This window comes from Cladophialophora carrionii (assembly GCF_000365165.1).
Source record: "Cladophialophora carrionii CBS 160.54 unplaced genomic scaffold supercont1.6, whole genome shotgun sequence".
NCBI lineage: Eukaryota > Fungi > Ascomycota > Eurotiomycetes > Chaetothyriales > Herpotrichiellaceae > Cladophialophora > Cladophialophora carrionii.
In genome coordinates this window covers 2,189,729-2,206,208 of record NW_008481831.1, presented here as the reverse complement: position 1 = coordinate 2,206,208, position 16,480 = coordinate 2,189,729, and the positions used below count along the sequence as shown (strand labels likewise).

General features: G+C 54.0%; 6 protein-coding genes across 6 annotated transcripts; 4 read left to right on the top strand and 2 right to left on the bottom strand.

The window, feature by feature from the left end:
• Positions 1-694: 694 nt before the first annotated feature.
• On the top strand, positions 695-4,009 carry G647_07763 (uncharacterized protein; the record flags this gene model as incomplete). The annotated part of the gene is made up of 1 exon (XM_008732075.1): positions 695-4,009. One exon carries the CDS (start codon positions 695-697, stop codon positions 4,007-4,009), a length of 3,315 nt encoding a protein of 1,104 aa, XP_008730297.1.
• Positions 4,010-4,498: 489 nt separating this feature from the next.
• Positions 4,499-5,302, top strand: G647_07762 (uncharacterized protein; the record flags this gene model as incomplete). Its single annotated transcript, XM_008732074.1, has 2 exons — positions 4,499-4,536; positions 4,591-5,302. 2 exons carry the CDS (start codon positions 4,499-4,501, stop codon positions 5,300-5,302), a joined length of 750 nt encoding a protein of 249 aa, XP_008730296.1.
• A 1,147-nt stretch (positions 5,303-6,449) lies between these two features.
• G647_07761 (uncharacterized protein) lies at positions 6,450-10,490 on the top strand (the record flags this gene model as incomplete). Its single annotated transcript, XM_008732073.1, has 1 exon — positions 6,450-10,490. One exon carries the CDS (start codon positions 6,450-6,452, stop codon positions 10,488-10,490), a length of 4,041 nt encoding a protein of 1,346 aa, XP_008730295.1.
• Positions 10,491-11,228: 738 nt separating this feature from the next.
• Positions 11,229-13,134, bottom strand: G647_07760 (uncharacterized protein; the record flags this gene model as incomplete). Its single annotated transcript, XM_008732072.1, has 5 exons — positions 11,229-11,532; positions 11,584-11,631; positions 11,697-11,875; positions 12,835-12,864; positions 12,919-13,134. 5 exons carry the CDS (start codon positions 13,132-13,134, stop codon positions 11,229-11,231), a joined length of 777 nt encoding a protein of 258 aa, XP_008730294.1.
• Positions 13,135-13,666: 532 nt separating this feature from the next.
• On the bottom strand, positions 13,667-14,397 carry G647_07759 (uncharacterized protein; the record flags this gene model as incomplete). The annotated part of the gene is made up of 2 exons (XM_008732071.1): positions 13,667-14,296; positions 14,350-14,397. The coding sequence occupies 2 exons, from the start codon at positions 14,395-14,397 to the stop codon at positions 13,667-13,669; spliced, it is 678 nt and encodes a 225-aa protein (XP_008730293.1).
• A 547-nt stretch (positions 14,398-14,944) lies between these two features.
• Positions 14,945-15,723, top strand: G647_07758 (uncharacterized protein; the record flags this gene model as incomplete). Its single annotated transcript, XM_008732070.1, has 3 exons — positions 14,945-14,969; positions 15,071-15,399; positions 15,454-15,723. 3 exons carry the CDS (start codon positions 14,945-14,947, stop codon positions 15,721-15,723), a joined length of 624 nt encoding a protein of 207 aa, XP_008730292.1.
• Positions 15,724-16,480: the final 757 nt, after the last annotated feature.

Here is a 16,480-nt window from a genome sequence, read left to right as displayed (position 1 = left end):
GGCTCTTATCTTTACCGAGCCTCTGAGCCAGTACTTGAGGTCACCAAGTACACATTTTGTCCAGATGACCTCGGCCTCACTTGTAGGCCACCGACGTTGTCTGTACACCGTACCAGTCCTTTCCTCGATCGTCACATGCAGATGTATTGCTGTGCTTTGGATGCTTTTGACACTTGCAGCAGCCTGGAATGCAAGTGCTAGTGGTAAGGTGGAGTGCAAGTGGGATGGCACGGCGATCACCACACTGCCATTCCTCATCTCCCATTCCCAAGCTCCTGCAAAGATCTCGACTATCAAACTTCGCCGAAGGGCTTCGCCCTCCCACTGTCTGCTTCTTGTCTCTCCCTAAGCCCTTCTGCTCTGAGTGGTTTCGAGCTGTTTACCGAGAGTCTTGTTCTTGCGCATGCGCCGGCGTTAAAATGTATTCCGGCCCTTCTTCCTATATGTTTACGCGTCTGCACCACTAAAGAACCCTGCGCTTGTTGCTCGAGCTTCACATACCTCCCCCGCGCCACCACTTTCTAAAGGCCCGACCATGCTGTCATTCTCCCTCCGGCGGTCTGCAAGGACTCGCAGACATCGTGATCGCTCACCGTTCTCCTCGACCTACACTCCGACGACGCGTTCCCCCGAAACTTCACGAAATGCTCCTCGACGCCGCAGACGGTCACCACAAGCACAATATGATGGGGCGATGGAAGATGAGGGGAATGATAGTGAAGCAGATGACGACGAGGAAGAGGTGGACGATGAAGACGGAGCTGACGCTGGGAACGGTGACGAGGATGAAGACGGCCTCGACGATCGCGAACCCTTGCTTCCAATCTTTTCAGCTGCGCATCTCGATGCCATACCAGTCTTTGCTCTCACCCATGCTGTTCGATTGTTGGTCACCTCCCGTTGCGACACGGTCTTGTCCTGGGAGCAGCTCCGAGCCCCCCAGATCTCGCAGTTCCTAGTGAAGCCTATAGAACAAGAGATTCGCAACAATCATCTCAATGCTGCCACACATTATGCTCTTATGGCCAACTGTCTTCAGTACGGAAAAGAAGCTGCTATGACCTCGGGCAACAGTGGGACGAATAGAACTCGTGCCATGGTCTGCGAGCTGCTCGCGATCAAGATGCTTAGAGACTTCTCTACAAGAGGATTGATTGACGCTTTGTCATACGACTTTGACCCTCTGCAAGGACACCTGGACGCTGTACCACATACTCAGGACGAACGGAGGTCCACGGTAATTTCCAGAAGGGGAACCCAGCGCCCAGCGAGAATATCCTGCTTCGAAATCGCCATCCGTGCTCAGGCCAAGAAGTTCCTCTCTCATCCCATGGTGGTGAAGCAGCTGGAAGCGATCTGGGCCGGCACTATCGTCTTTCACTCTGCTGCCGACAACCTGCATCGCCAGTCTCCATCCGCGAGCAAACAGCTGAGAAGCTACGGGACAAGTGGTGGGAACTCAACCAGCAAGCTAGTTCCCACTAGCATTGAAACTCAACCTGCGCGACGAGCTGTTACGCTGTACAATCCTCGCGACGCCTCCCTCTTCAAGCTGTCCCGGTTGCGTGTCCCTCGATACCGCAACATTCTCTCCACCTTGTCCTTTGCCGTCCTTCTCAGCTTGTTTGTGGCCGTCCTTGTGGAGCGATCGCTGGAGATTACGACACTCGAAGTCATTTTCTGGTTTTGGGCGGCGGGCTACATGCTCGATGAGATTGTGGGCTTCAACGAACAAGGCTTCAGTCTCTACATCGCGAGCTTCTGGAATACGTTCGACCTGGGAATCCTTGTCCTGCTTCTCATCCACCTGGCGCTCCGGCTGTATGGCATACTGATGCCCGACGTGAGGAAACACTATGTGGCCAACATGGCGTACGACGTGCTCGCCGCTGACGCCATCCTGCTGTTTCCCAGGCTGTTCTCTGTTCTTGACCATTACCGCTACTTTTCGCCGCTCTTGATTGCCTTCCGATACATGGCCGCCGACCTTGTTGCAGTCTCACTGTTGATCCTGATCAGTTGCAGTGGGTTCTTCGTTGCGCTGACTTTGTCTTTCGGCAAAGATGGCGTTGACACTCCTAGCTCGGTGGCATATGCGCTACTCCAGATGCTGATGGGGTTCACACCTGCGGCGTGGGACCGGTGGAACGAATACAATGCCTTGGGAAAGACCATCCTGACATTGTTCTTGTTCATCTGTCACTTCCTCGTGGTCACCATCCTGATCACCGTACTGACGAATTCCTTCATGGCCATCGTCCGGAACGCGAATGAAGAGCATCAATTTCTGTTTGCAGTCAACACCATCTCCCACGTCAAATCTGATGCTCTCTTCTCCTATGTCGCACCGACCAACATCCTGCAATGGCTCCTGGTGCCTCTGCGGTACTTTGTTCCTTTCCGGCAGTACGTCAAAGTCAACAGAACCATAATCAAAATCACCCACCTACCGCTGTTATTCTCCATTTTTGTGTACGAGAAGACTATCCTGCAGTCTACCGTGTACGACAGTATTGATCTCGTTGACCACCGAAGCAAAGGGAGAAGAGCGCCCAAATTCCCGCGCCTGACCAGGGCCCCTTCCATTGCCACTTTCAGGCAAGATAGAGCCCTGGAGGAGGTATTCAGACAGCCTTTTGACGCCACGGTACGGGGCGCCCAACGAAGTCGCGATCTCCGTAAGGCGAGCAACGTGGTGAATACATGGATGAGTAAAATGGGCGACGATGCCGTGGAGCCCCCACAGGAGCAGGACAGGCAGGTTGTTGACAGACTAGAGGCGAAAGGGTCATCCTTTCGCCGGCCACGCCACTTCAGCCGGGTCCGCGATTTCTCACGCCGCACAATGTCGGTCGTGTCTGATCCGGCTGATTTTGCAACCGCTGCGGATGTCTTTTCTCCAGCCGAAAGACAGCCAGTGATGATAACGCCCTCGGCCATGGAAGAGCCCAATCACCATACGGACGCGGATGGAGACGATGAACTACACACCAACGATGAGATTGACGAGGAAGAAACCACAGCGTCCGAAACTCGACCGCCAAATGAGGACGAACGTGAGACACATAATAGGGCTAATGCCGCCGTTGAGCGCCGTGACTACTTTACATCTAAGCAGTCGCCAACAGCTCCCGCACCCGACGACGGTCAGCCTGTAAGGACAAATCCCCACGCCAGGCTTGATAAGGCATATTCTCCCAGGCATGGGCATCCCTCGCACACGCGCAACGTGTCAACCGCAACGATGATATTCAAACCAGTGTTAGACTCCAGCACCGAGCAATCTTCCTCCATTGGGGGCACAATAGCTCCAGTCACAAAGGCACAGGTCTCGGCCCCCGCATCAGGAACTCGGACACCACTTTCCAAACCTGGATCCCATACTCCAGGCCACCGGACACCAAAGCGACCTACAGCAGGCCCGACTCGAATGCGACCGGTCCTGCCTGGTAAAAGTGAGCAAGCCTTTCGATCAACCCCGAATCTTGCCGGACTGCTACCAGTTCCAGGACAACCTCGGCGAAGACCGTCGCTTGAACTGGATCTTGTTTCAGATATTGGTGATAACCAAGCAGTCGGTGGCGGCTTCATTGGGGCGCTACCAAGTTCCTTTGCCGCCCATGTGGCGAAAGAGGCTGTCGAGTCACGACATGCCAAGGAGCAGAAAGAGCAACAGGAGATGTTTACCAAGATTATGATGGCTAGGATGAACTCACTGGAAGAAAGTTTCCGAGATGTCATTCACGAGATGCGAAGCCATCTGCGGCACGGTAAAGGAGCCAGCCAGAGTCGCGGCCGCGGTCGCAAAGACCGATTTGGAGAAAAGGAAGCCATCCGGCCAGCCACGGCAGATGCTGACACGGAAAGGCCTAGTCCTAAGTCAAGCAGAGCTCTGGAGAAGCGCACTTTTGCTCAATCGGAGCCAGGCGCGACGGTGACTGAGACGGCAGACAAGGAAGCAAAGGAGTCTGGAAAGATTCCAGCCCACGACCGGCCCGTGTCTCGTTGATGAGGATCAGCGGATGCGCACCTTGGAAAGACCTGTCATGTAACATTTGGGCGGCCGTGTTTTTGCATTGATACCCAGGATGACCCATGCGAGCTGGGTCATAGGCGTGTAGATTGAATAATATTGAGGCATACCAACTTGCCCCCTCCCCAGTGTCATAGCCTTGAGCCTGGTGAGCCTGCAAGGCTGGGTGCGCCACGTGGCGACTGACTTTGGTTGGCGTGTTTAGCCACATTGCCGCCACTCTTTTTAGCGTGACTGAGTGACGCAACTGCCACAAGGGCACCTACTCGTAACACCATGCGCAGTGGCCTAGGCCAAAGCCGCAGCAACAGGGACAGTCCGTTGAAGTTCTCTCGCTCGTGCCCCGACAACCCTTTCTCATCATCTCCGACGTCAACTATCATTTCAACTGACCACGTCGAAGAACGCTCGAGACGTGTGCCCATTTCTCCAATCACTGCAGGATAGCGCCTGGCGCCTTCGGATATGGCCTCGAGTTCAGGCCAGTCAAACCAGCTGCTCTAGTAGGTGCACCTGTCGCATGCTCGGAATGGTTAAACGCTGACAGCACATTACAGTGCTTGCATCGCCCATGGAACGACCATCCTAACCGAGCACACCTCTCCCGGCACGTCATCCTCGTCGGCCTCGTCTCTCGCCTCAGTCATTCTCCCTAAAATCTCCCATTCTAGTCCAGCAAAGCTCACGTACACACACGATCGGCTGTTCGTGCACTATATAGCCGACTCTCCTTCGTCGACCTCGAATGGCTCGGACGAACAGCTTTCAAGCCATGCAGCCCTCACGTACCTCGTGGTGGCACAGACGGAGATGGGCCGGCGCATACCCTTCGCTTTCCTGCTCGAACTCAAGAAGAAGTTTCTGACGCAATACAAGCCCGAGTCGACGGACTTTCAGTCTCTCCCCGCGTATGGCACGGCAGCGTTCAACTCGACGCTCAAGGCCATGATACAGCAATACAACACGGCTCCTCCCAGCGACGCTCTCACCAACGCACGCAAAGAAATTGACAGTGTCAGGGATATCATGACGGAGAACATTGAGCGTGTGCTGGAGCGAGGTGAAAGGATCGATCTCTTGGTCGATAAGACTGATCGGCTTGGGGGTAGCGCAAGGGACTTTAGGGTACGAAGCAGGGGGCTCAGACGACAGATGTGGTGGAAGAACGTCCGGGTCATGGTGCTGTTGGTGGTTGTGGTTATCTTTTTGATCTATCTGTTTGTTGGGTTCGGCTGTGGTCTGCCAGCGTGGAGCAAATGTGTGGGCTGAGGACGACGTGAAACCCGCTCGAAAAGGCTTGGTGTCTCTTTCGCACAATTCTAGGGCTGTACAGTATCTTGCACTCGCGATTCACGACTACTGGACTGAGGTCATATTTGTTGCTATGGCGATGTATTGAGATGACCTCGCCTGCGATACCACCTTTGCATGTTCTGCTCGTCGCTGTGCCAGCTTCTGTGAAAGAAGCAGCCAACATCCTGTATCAATAAGGGATGAATGAAAGCAGGATGTGTATAGGTAGGGTATCAGGCAAGTGAGTTGTGTCTTTGTGTAAGCAGCCAGGCCATCGGGCCGCTAATACATACTGTAGGTGGCAGCCCTATACGGCGTAGGTGGGAGATGCGACCCACAGTGCGCCGTACTGAGTTGTCGCTCATTTTTCTCTCAGCTTCGTCTTTTGTGCATTTTCGATCATCAAATGTATCTCAGTCTGCACGTTGCTGGAATCTATTCATTGAGCCTCTTTCCTTATTACCAGTAGGTTTGCTTGGGGAAGGAGATTGACAGCATAGGATAGGCTCGTGAAAGCATGGCGAACCTGCGGCGTCAGGCTTTGCTTGCCTGTTTGCCTATTCTTTTGTTGTGGATGAACAGCGCCATCCCTGCCAGCACTTTCTTCTCGCCATTGGTTCCTTTGCGGCATTGAGTGGATTGATTTCCAGGGGAACCAGCATCTTAATGGCGGGGAAGCGTGTTGCATATGCAGCTGAGTCTCAAAGCGCCCGTGACTGACATGCTCAGGCAGACATCAGTGCCCGTTCCGCCTCACTTCACTTCACTCTTACTTCAGCCTGGACCAGAATTGTCGCATGTCTCTGACTCTTCTTCAATTTCAATTCAGTTCCAGTTTCGCGAACTATGTATTGACAGTGCAAGCATCCAGCCGTATGACCAGCCTGGTACACAATCTTGCGGCTGCCTCAGCCTCACCCCGAACATCTGAGGCGAATTATCAGACCGACGGGGCAGCCTGAAGACCGGCTTACCTTGGGCGTGTGAGGTTCGCAATGAAATGGGCTCTTTGAATGCAAGACTGTGCTAAGCCGTTCTAGCTTCGAGATCTCCAGACACGAAATCATTTCTTCGTCGCTAACAGGACAAAATCCCTGGGAACGCAGCGCGAACATTAGTCGACATGGATCTACCACATCCCGACCCAAAACATACCGACGTATGGCCTGCTACCCCTGCTAATCCGTGCTGGAAGGACGCCTCGAATGTTACCGCTAGCACTTCGGCTACTTCCCAGCGGATCCTAAACGAGCACGCAGACCTGGCCGAAGCTATCAGACTGTCACTCGAGCACCGGCAAGACTCGCTGCTTCAAAAGCGGCTACCAGTCGAGGGTGACTCAAGTGGACAGTCTCTGGAACTTGTGCTCAGCCTCAACAACGAGTTTGATCCGCTGGATCAACCGGAGGACGACGTGGCAATCTACTTCGGTGCTCCACCACAAGAGGTTGGGCAGACAGATCAGGACTATCAGTACATTAAGCATCACTTTGATCGTGTCCATGTCCTCAATTGGAGAACTCTCCGACTCATGGGCGACGAGTCGAGGTTCACCGACAATGATTTGCTGAATCCGACGAAATCATTCCGTGCGGAGCGAAGGTTGAGGAAAGAACACCGCATCGTGCTTGAGAGGGCGGAAAGGAAGCACGGAGGGAAATTCAGATGCTACATCGACCTTCGCCCGCCCAAGGAAGATGAGGAAGCCGTGATTCTCATCACCGAACTCTCCTGCACTCGAGGCGTGCTCACGTGGCATCACGCAAGAGAGCATTACAATCTCACACCTTTATCCGTACTAGGTCATGATGACTTTGGAGGACAACCTCCAGCCCAAGCCGCAGGGCAACAAGCTAACCCTTCCGGTACCGTGGGAGAGACCCCAGCAGATGCTACGACCAGCCCGCCCAACCTCTTGGAACTTGCGCGAAAGCTGGTTAAGGCACCCACATCATTGGCACCAAATTCACAGCCAGCAGTCGCCGCAGAGTATTCCGCCCTTCGCCACCATTCTGCTCTCGAAAGACTGTTGCAGGCCATCAGTGGGAAGAACCCAAAGCTCGACTCGGCTCCGAAGGTTTGGACGTTCTTCGCTCTTGCTCGTTACTTCGGCTGTGGTGCGCATGAGCGCATCGCGCGCTGGATTACTACCTGGCTTTATGCAGACAACAATGCCAACTTCATCCAAAATAATCCCGAAGTTGCGTATCGAATTGCCATGGGCATTAAGTCTCCAGATCTTATCAAGGCTTCATTCTCAATCCTGGTCGGCGAGCGAGCTCTCATTGAAGTCTATGGAGAACAGAGGCCAGACATTCTCGCACCACTCCGCCAAAACGTCCATGGCCGGAAGCTTGAGCTTCTCGATGACGATGAACGCAATCGCATTGATCACGCAGCCTCGTCTCTTGTAAAGCGGATCCGGGACATCACCTCCCGTATGTGCGAACACCTAACCTTCCTACGAGAGAGCGCCATGTATGACGTTCTTGATAAGACTATCGCAGAGACGCCGGAAGAGGCGTCGTTATTGATTTCAGCGAAAAAGACCATCCACGAATACGTGCGGTCAAGAATCTATTATGTCCTCTGCCAGGATCAAAAGCATTTTGCAGAGCTAGAGCAGGATGTGAAATCCACTCTCAGATTCCGATCAGCTACGGCGAACAGCTTTTCTGAAGTGTATAAGACCCTCAACCCATCAACGAGGCCCTTCACAAAGACCTTTTGGCTTGCTTTACAGCATACGCAATTTGACATTGGTCACACGAACATCGCCGCTAAAGGCACTACCTCGTTTTTTTATGACACCGATCACACCCTCGAGTTCAAGGCGCTCTACCAAGAACAGCCAATGTACGGCATCACCCAGATTCTACGGTCAACGTTCGACGAAAAGATTATTGAGGTGAATCGGATGTTGTGCGAGCGAGAGCTTGCGAAAAGCCGGAGCCTGAACGGCTTTGAGCATCCTGTCTCTGAGATGAGTCCAGGTGTCGTTCGCGATCCCACTGACTTGGCGCTGGACAAACTTGCGATCAAAACTCCCCCAAGAAGCCCTTTATCTCGACGGGCAGAAGAAGGATCTTCACCCACCAAACGTCGTAAGACCACCGAAGCCGAGAAATTCCTTCATGGTTTCTGGGATACAGGCAGTTCAGCCCCTTCTTCCAGTAATCCAGGTGCCACCAAGGAAGTAGCCTTCCCTGCCAGCCTGTCAAATCTGGGTTCAGCCCCAGCCGCAGAATTGGGAGGCGGATCAGACTTGTTCTTGTCCTCGCCCGATCGAGCGACCGCTCCAGCCGTATCTGGGGAATGTCGTGGCAGGAGCAGCGCTCGGAAATCTACTTACGGAAATCCAGCATCCCCAACCCCGTCACTGCGAAGCATCGATGGCTGTCTAGCTTCGCAGGTAGAGAAGGCAGCTACAGTCCCGAGCAAAAGTCAAGCTACTCTTGCCTTGCGACAGAAGGCGATGAGGATGGATGCTTCTGGTCCTGCCCAGAGGGGTATTGAAGATCAGCGACTCGAGGAGCAGCAACCAACAGTCGAGCATATACAGCCGGGGCCGACCCAGGCCACCGCGTGGACGGAAAAAGTAGCAGCGTTCCTCGCAAAACACAAGAGCCACAAGCATAACTCAACCCCGCCCAGCCATCTTGAGGCTAAACCAATGGCGATGAACAACACTGAGGAAGTAATCCCCCCGGAACTTCCACCGTCAGCTTCATTCTCAGAAAGTGAAGCAGGAGCAGGCATTGGAAATGGCTCGAACTCTAGCTCAAGCCCACCTGCCGCCACTAAAGAGCCACCTTCCACGGAGGCAGGTGAAATGCCCGTGAATCCTACACCGCAAACAGCAGGGTCGTTCCCATATAGCCAGAGGTCTTTCAATGGCTCCCGCAAATTCATGTCTGTGCCTCAGCAGCCATTACAACTGACCTCCGGAAGTAGCAGCCGCGCCGTCCAACAAGCCTTTTTGAATAGCAACACCCGTAGACAGACCGAATACCTGTCCGGCCACTGCAAAGCCACTCCCTGTGCAGAATTGAGGAAGCAGGCCTTGTACCCTATCAATCCGCAGGAGATGCTCCACGAAATTGGCGCAGCTGTGGGGGAAATCTGCTCTGGTGTTCTATACCCGCCTCATCTGTTCCATCACACCGGCCTGTTGCCGACAAATCTCGTCGACACCGTGCTCAATCTCGGTGAGGATGAATTCCGGTACTTACCGCTCTGGGTGCCGGACGGCAACGATGACGGAAGCGGTGGTGTGTTTGATGAGACACCGGTGCCAAACATAGATCCCGCCAGAGTCACCTTCGAGTCTTTCGGCCCAGGGCGAATCAGAAGACCCTATGATCAAGCCGATTCGCCGATCAGCAACAGTGACAGCGACATTGAAGAGATCAGCAGCAGTCAGGGCATCTCGACAGTCGGCAAGGCGAGCAAACTAGCCACCGACGGGACACATACGGTGACGAGTTTGTCCTCTGACACTTCCAGCGCCGATGGCGGCAGCGCGGATGCGGACGTCGTAGTTGTTGATCCGGCACGCGATCCCTGGGGCGGGGTCGATGTCGATTTCGGCGAAGGTGTTCCAAGTCGAAATACCGCGGACGGCTCAGAAATGACAGATCCAGACACCGAACTTAGGACCTGCGAAACCGGCGATGACGCCAACGAAGCCGACGTCGATACCATCAACGGGGACGACCCGCTTGAAAGGGAAATGACGGCGAGCCTGCGGGCCTTCGTCGCTGGCGGCGATGATGCCGAGTCTGCCTCCAACGAGCCATACGAGGGTAATAATACAAGCGATCCAGACGCGCTCGATATCAAGCCTGCTGCTCACCCTGCATTCCTCCACACTGCGGCGGCGGCGGCGGCGGCGGAGGAGGAGGAGGAGGAGGAGGAGGAGGAGGAGGAGGAGGCGGCCGAAGTGAAAGCGGAAGGAACTGGAGAAGGGAAAGAGACTGGGAGAGCAAAAGCGCAGAATCACCCGTTCCTACCGCCGAATCGGCACGAAGACGACGAAATCCAACATCACGCGCAGATTCAGACCGCTCACTCCGCCCAGTCCGCCCAACTGACTTCCGACGTCCGACATGGCGCCATGCCGCACCCCCAGGATGAAGACGAGGACGAGTACGAATTTCTTTGAAACCCACTGCCAACGCGTGATGCGCGGATTAAGTTCCTCCAGCGTACACAATACCAGATCTAAGGGGTTCTACAGAGCTGCCACATTGAGACCGGATCGCGACAGGTCGAGAACTGGGGCCAATGCTTTCCGTCATATACAAGCCCGCGTTGGGCGGTGGGCGGTGGGTTAAAAACAGTCACTTCACGACCGAGAAGGGTATGATGAAAGCTTCTATTTCGAGCAACGTATTTGATTACAGAAAGATTGGGAAGAACCGAGTGTCTACTCAGATTCCACGAGGCTGTACTTGAGATGAAACTCTCGTTAAAAGAATGTGACACTGATAATTTGGGAATGGGAACCTGGAATTGGGCTTGTTTCTGTGCACGTATTTCTGCTAAAAAGTGCCTGCACCTTGCATACAGGTTCGCTGGATCGAAGGACGATCTATCGGCGATGCGTTCCCTTCCGTGCAATTCCAATTAGGGCTCTCGTGCACCAACCCTGTCAGCCCGCAATATGCCTCCTGCCATGGTCTTCTGCCCTCTCTCTCGCAAAGCTAGCAACACATTTGTCGGATGAATGAAAGCAGGGGTGGGGGTACAGGGCGCTATGTAGTACAGTCATCTGGCGAAAAGAGAAAGCTCGAGAGTCGCCGGTCGTCTTGTTCCGCTCTCGCGCGAGCTTTGGTCTCAATTTGTTCGGGATATCCAATCATGGGCTTTCACTGATACGGGTGTCAGTCTCCAAGGGGGTTCAGCAGATGAATTCGATGTCGCTCACTGAAATCTCCTCCATGGCGTCCTCGCCAGTGGTGGCTGCGGGAGCAGCACCATTCGTAGCGGTAGCATCGGTGTTCGTACCGGCGGCGGACGGATTGTTGCCTCCCCAATAGTCGGTCATTTCGGCGTCGAGTTCTTCAGCGGTCTTGGCCTTTGGTCGCGAGTTCCGGCCACGCTTTGGCTTTCCGGCTTTACCAGCAGGTCGCCCCTTGGCACTATCTTTTCCGACGACTTTCTTGGTCGCAGTAGCTGACTTGGGTTGAGCCTTCGGGTTGGCGCTGGTCTTGGTCAGTGGCCCCGACTTCCCCGAGTGTTTTGGGTTTGCGTACGCAACACGTTCCGCAAGTGACTTGGCTGGAGCCGGTGTTGGAACATGGCTTGCGTCTACCACCACTTCGATCTAGCTGAGGTCAGGGAAAAAAAATCCAGGCATGCAGTGGACGGTGTCGTGCTTGCCTTCATTGGTCGCTTGTCCACCAGCATTCCATTCAGGTCTTTTGCTGCTTTGGCCGCAGAATCTGGCTTGGAGAAGATGATGTCTGCAATACCACGGCTCTGACCGGTCTGGTTATATTGCAGGGAAACCTTCTTGACGTTGCCTACGGATTTGCCGAAATATTCCTATTCGGCCGAGAGTGATCAGTAAGGTGCTGTGGATGGATAGTGATAGCATATCTCCGCTTCGTTCGTCCCCAAGCAAGAAATTGATAAGACATGCTTCCACCGTAGAGTCCAGTCCAGGTACATATTCTTGCAGAGAAGCATCAGCAAGTGCATAGGCCAGAGCGATAGCATGTCAGCAGCGAGATGGTGTGGCACACGTGTGCTCGATGAAGGCTGGTACTCCTGCCTGCCAACCAACCGATGTTGCTAATGTCGTGCAAGAGGAACCGACGAGTTGATCGTGTGTAAACCGGCTGTTGAGAATCATCAACCGGCGTCACAGTAGCGATGAGTTGGAGATGTCGCTGTATTGATGTAGGCTCCGGTGGGACGTCGGGTGTACTGCGCGCGGCATTGATGAATAGGCCTGGCAAGCTGACTCCTGTTCCCTAGTCTCTCGCCTGCTTCTTTCCCAGATGGCGATAGGATGGTCGCTGGAGTGCCAGTGGGCTCGTCTGCTGGATGCGCTCTGCTGATGTGCTGTGCTTTCTTCAACTCTGATGCAACTTGCTGATGCTCCATGTGGTCAAGGTTGTGAGAATCTCAAATGCGTCTCAGCATGACGAGAAGTTCTCTGGGCAGATCTGCTTCAGACCCTGCGCGGTGGCTAGCCGCCGGGAATGATGTTGCGAGATCGTAGGCAATCCATGTTCTCAATAAGCTGCATCGCAACAAACAAATGCGAGCATGAGAGTGCAATGGACAACAGCGCCCGCCCTATATCAAGCCAGCTTTTTCAGCATGGCGATATGATCCATGGGTGTAGCCTCTCCGGTCTTGCCACTTCTTCAATGTTCTTTCTCGACGTCTTCGACATCTCTCCTCGGACACGGTCGCGTAAAGAGCGCGAAAGAATAACAGGCGGTGGACGGGCGGCGATGGAAATCCAAGGTCGATAAGCCTCGTAATCAACATACCTTGATCTGGGCTTCGTTGACATCGAGTGGCTGGGATATCTGTTAGCGGCGACGAGGTGAGCATTGACGACGGTCGAGACATACCAAGCCACTGACGACGATCTTGCTGGAGCGAGCTTGAGCTGCAGCGCCAGTTGCGGGCTTGATGGCCGACTTGACGGGTCTCGTTGCCTTCTTGACACCACCGACAGGAGCAGTTGTTCCGGAAGGCTTTCCGACCTTGCGACGACGAGTCTCGCGTTTTGCCTTCTTCTGGCTATCAATGATGGTGTCGAGAGATTGATCTAGCCTGCCAGACATCTTGAACGTGTGACTTGAAGGTTCAAGGAAGAGGTTGTGAAGGTGGAGGAAAGTAGAGAAGGATAATGAGTGTTGTGGTGGTCGTCCGAGAGCCTTTCTGCAATCGATTTGCGCCACAGGATAAGCAAGTGATTGGCTTGTCGCAGCTCGTCAAGTTGCAAGCTTGAAAGAATTTACAGAGGAGATAGATGTTGAAACAAACGGGTGATGAAGGCGCAAGAAGAATTAGATATGCGCTCGAATAAAGTGGTGGCAGTGACACTGCAGTGAAGTGAAAGTGAAAGGAAGGAGGTGGCTGCTCCTGTGAGCGTACCTCGTCCTCCGTAGCCTAGGGGGGAATCGGAGGCAACAGCCGCGAGAAGCCGCTAAAACAAGGCTACATAGCTAGATCCGTTTCGGGTTGCTCGCCAATAACATGTCACGAGCCTATTCAAAGCGATCGCCCGGGCATCTGAATGACAGCGAGACAGCACTCCTGTGTCCAGCAACGCCAGTCCATGTCCCATCAATCCTCGCCTTCATCATAGCCAGATCAACTCTTCAGTTCCTCTAGTCTGCCTCGCATTTGTTCTAGTTCCGCTTCTCTGTCTTCTTCCTCGTCTTCTTCCTGCTCGACAGGGAGCTGTGGCAGTTGCTGTTCCTGCGTCCCGAGTTTGCCTTTCAGCACTTCTCCCAGGACCTTGTCGACTTCCGTCTCAGCCTCCTCGTCCTCTCCTTCCAGCAGCTCATCGTTTGGCAGAGCGTCGCCCACCATTTCGTCAATGATGCCGGCCTTCATCAATTCCTGACTCAGTTCCTGCATTGTCCCCGTCAATTCCGGCAGTCGGATTAACGTGTTAACATCCTTCATGATGCGGGTGCTTGCCTTGAGGCTCCCTTCGATCTTGCGAACTGAGAAAGCCTCGTTCACCTGCATCTGCACGCTCTGTAGTTGTGCCTTACTGGTGTGTAGTCTTGCCGACTGTTTCCGCACTTTGATCAGCTCTCGCGCAAAGATCCGGGCCTCGTTGGCTCCTTGTTTGGCTTGTGACGGGTTCTTCTGTCCTCGTTTGGCAGCGTTCAGAATGAGAGCGCGGGTCTTTTGCTCGGTGACTTTGAGATTGGTAATGTCGCGGTCGAGCCCCCGCACATTCTTGCGAATGATGTTGTCACATTTCCGTTTCTACAGACAGAGGTCAGCCTGCGTTGCCATATAGCCAGAGCCCGACAACGCACTTGTTCCTGCGGATCCGGCTTGAAGAAAACCGCCTTGAATGACTGCATGCTGGCGCGATAGGTAGTCCTGAGGGATACTGGTCCTTTGGCTGGGATTTGTCGCAGCCTGGTTGCGACCAATTACTGAGCCATGGCGGACGTGAACAAAGTACCGCCGTCAGGAGGCTCACAGTGAGAGTGTACAGTCTTGATAGATGACAGCGGTAGAGGGCGCATGCATTTGTCTCCCCGGAGCAAGTTGCCCGAAGTCGAGTTGGTAGGGCTGCTCCGAGGTGCTGCCTTGCGTGCTTGGTGAGGGAGGAGTGGGGGATGGGGCGGCTACTGTTCGCGCAAGGTGGGATACTGTAGCTTCTGGCCCAGTTCGATGTCATTCTATTCGTTGCTGGCATCGTCCTTTTCCATTCAGTCTCTAGAACCTACAGCCCACGCACACAACGAATCTTCCGCAGTCAGGCGCATTAAAGCGAGCAGAACATTCTTCCCGTGTCTCTGTGCAGCAGTCATACCTTCTCAACTCAGCACTTGTCCCTACATCCATCACTCCCAACTTTGTATCTTCTGAGACCAGTAAACCCTCTAATTCTCAATCCCCAAAATGTCTTCTCAAGCTACTCCCGAAGGTAAAGTCCCCCGATCGCCCGCTTCCCGTACATGGAACAGTGATATTGCCACTGTCAAGTCCCCTCTGGTACCTGACGAAATACTGACATTGGCATTGCAGTCCTGTGGGCTCAGCGCTCATCCGCCACCGAGGCTGAGAAGAACTACGTCTACCTGACCATCAGTGTGCCTGATGTTCCCCCCAAGTCTCTCAAACTTGACCTGAAGCCGACCGGCCTCACCTTCACCGGCACATCCGAAACCAAGAAGACCACATACCACCTCGAGATGGAATTCTTCTCCGAGATTGACGTGGAAAATTCAAAGACGCACCACACGCCGGCCAACATCCAACTGATTCTGAGAAAGAAGGAGATGAAGGAAGAATACTGGCCGCGCCTGCTCAAGGACTCGGCAAAGGTTCACTACTTGCGCACAGACTTCGACAAGGTATGTTGCCCACAATCCAATTGTCTTTGCAGCCAATACTAAACTCAATCTCAGTGGGTCGATGAGGACGAACAGAACGAGGCTCCCGAGGATGACTACATGAACCAGTTCGGTGGCGGGCTCGGCGAAGACGGCGGGTTCGGTGGCATTGACTTCTCCAAACTTGGTGGTGGCGCTGGTCTCGGCGGAGACAGCCCTGCCGACGCCGAGGGCGCGGACGACGATGACGAAGAGGGGGATGACGACGATGATGACATGCCCGACCTCGAAGAAGACGAGGATGCAGGTGAAAAAGGCAAGGGAAAGGCCAAGGAGGCGGCGTAGAGGCGTCAGTCATGCGACACCTCGGTGCGAGCTCCTGAAGCAAGCAACCCAAGACGATACCCACCTGCACAGGTTGCGCTTCTTGCCCGCCCCATCAAGGCACTCGAAGACGACGACAGAAGATCCCAGTCCAGTCGGGCCTTTCCTTTCTACGACTCCGTGCCACCAAAATCCACCCCTAGCTCACTGTTCCTGCGCTGTCACCACTACCTCTAGAACCCTCCCTTTCCCGTTGAAAAGCACGGAGTATGGTTTGCGACCGGGGGTGATGGAAGAGACGGTCTTTCCAAAATCAATCGCACCGCTATCTTAATTCTCATCTCCAGGCTGGATCGATTGTGACAGGGAGTCCCCAGACAGGGTCATTCTGGTATCGAGTTTTTGGAGAGGAGCACATCCATCCGTCCCATTGCTGGGCCGTCGGAAATACACAGTACACCCGTTCAAATCAAGAATGATCTCTCACCCGGGCATCTAACGTGAGACCGAAGCAAGTGTCCGGCCGTTCGTCCGTCCTTTTGTCCATTTTCCACGTCTCTGAAAGCCCTAGCTCCCCTTTCCGCACATCCACACCTGCTATTTGACTCGCCAGGACGTATTGCAGTTCCGTTGTACTGGCTGTGCAGTACACCGCGCCTTCCTTTCAGGCGTCCAATATTGAAAATCTTGATAGCACATGTAGGCTTCACCGATTATGCGGTCACGTTCACCTCGTCTGAGCACCTACTGTCCTGTACCGAGGCCACCTACCTAGGTA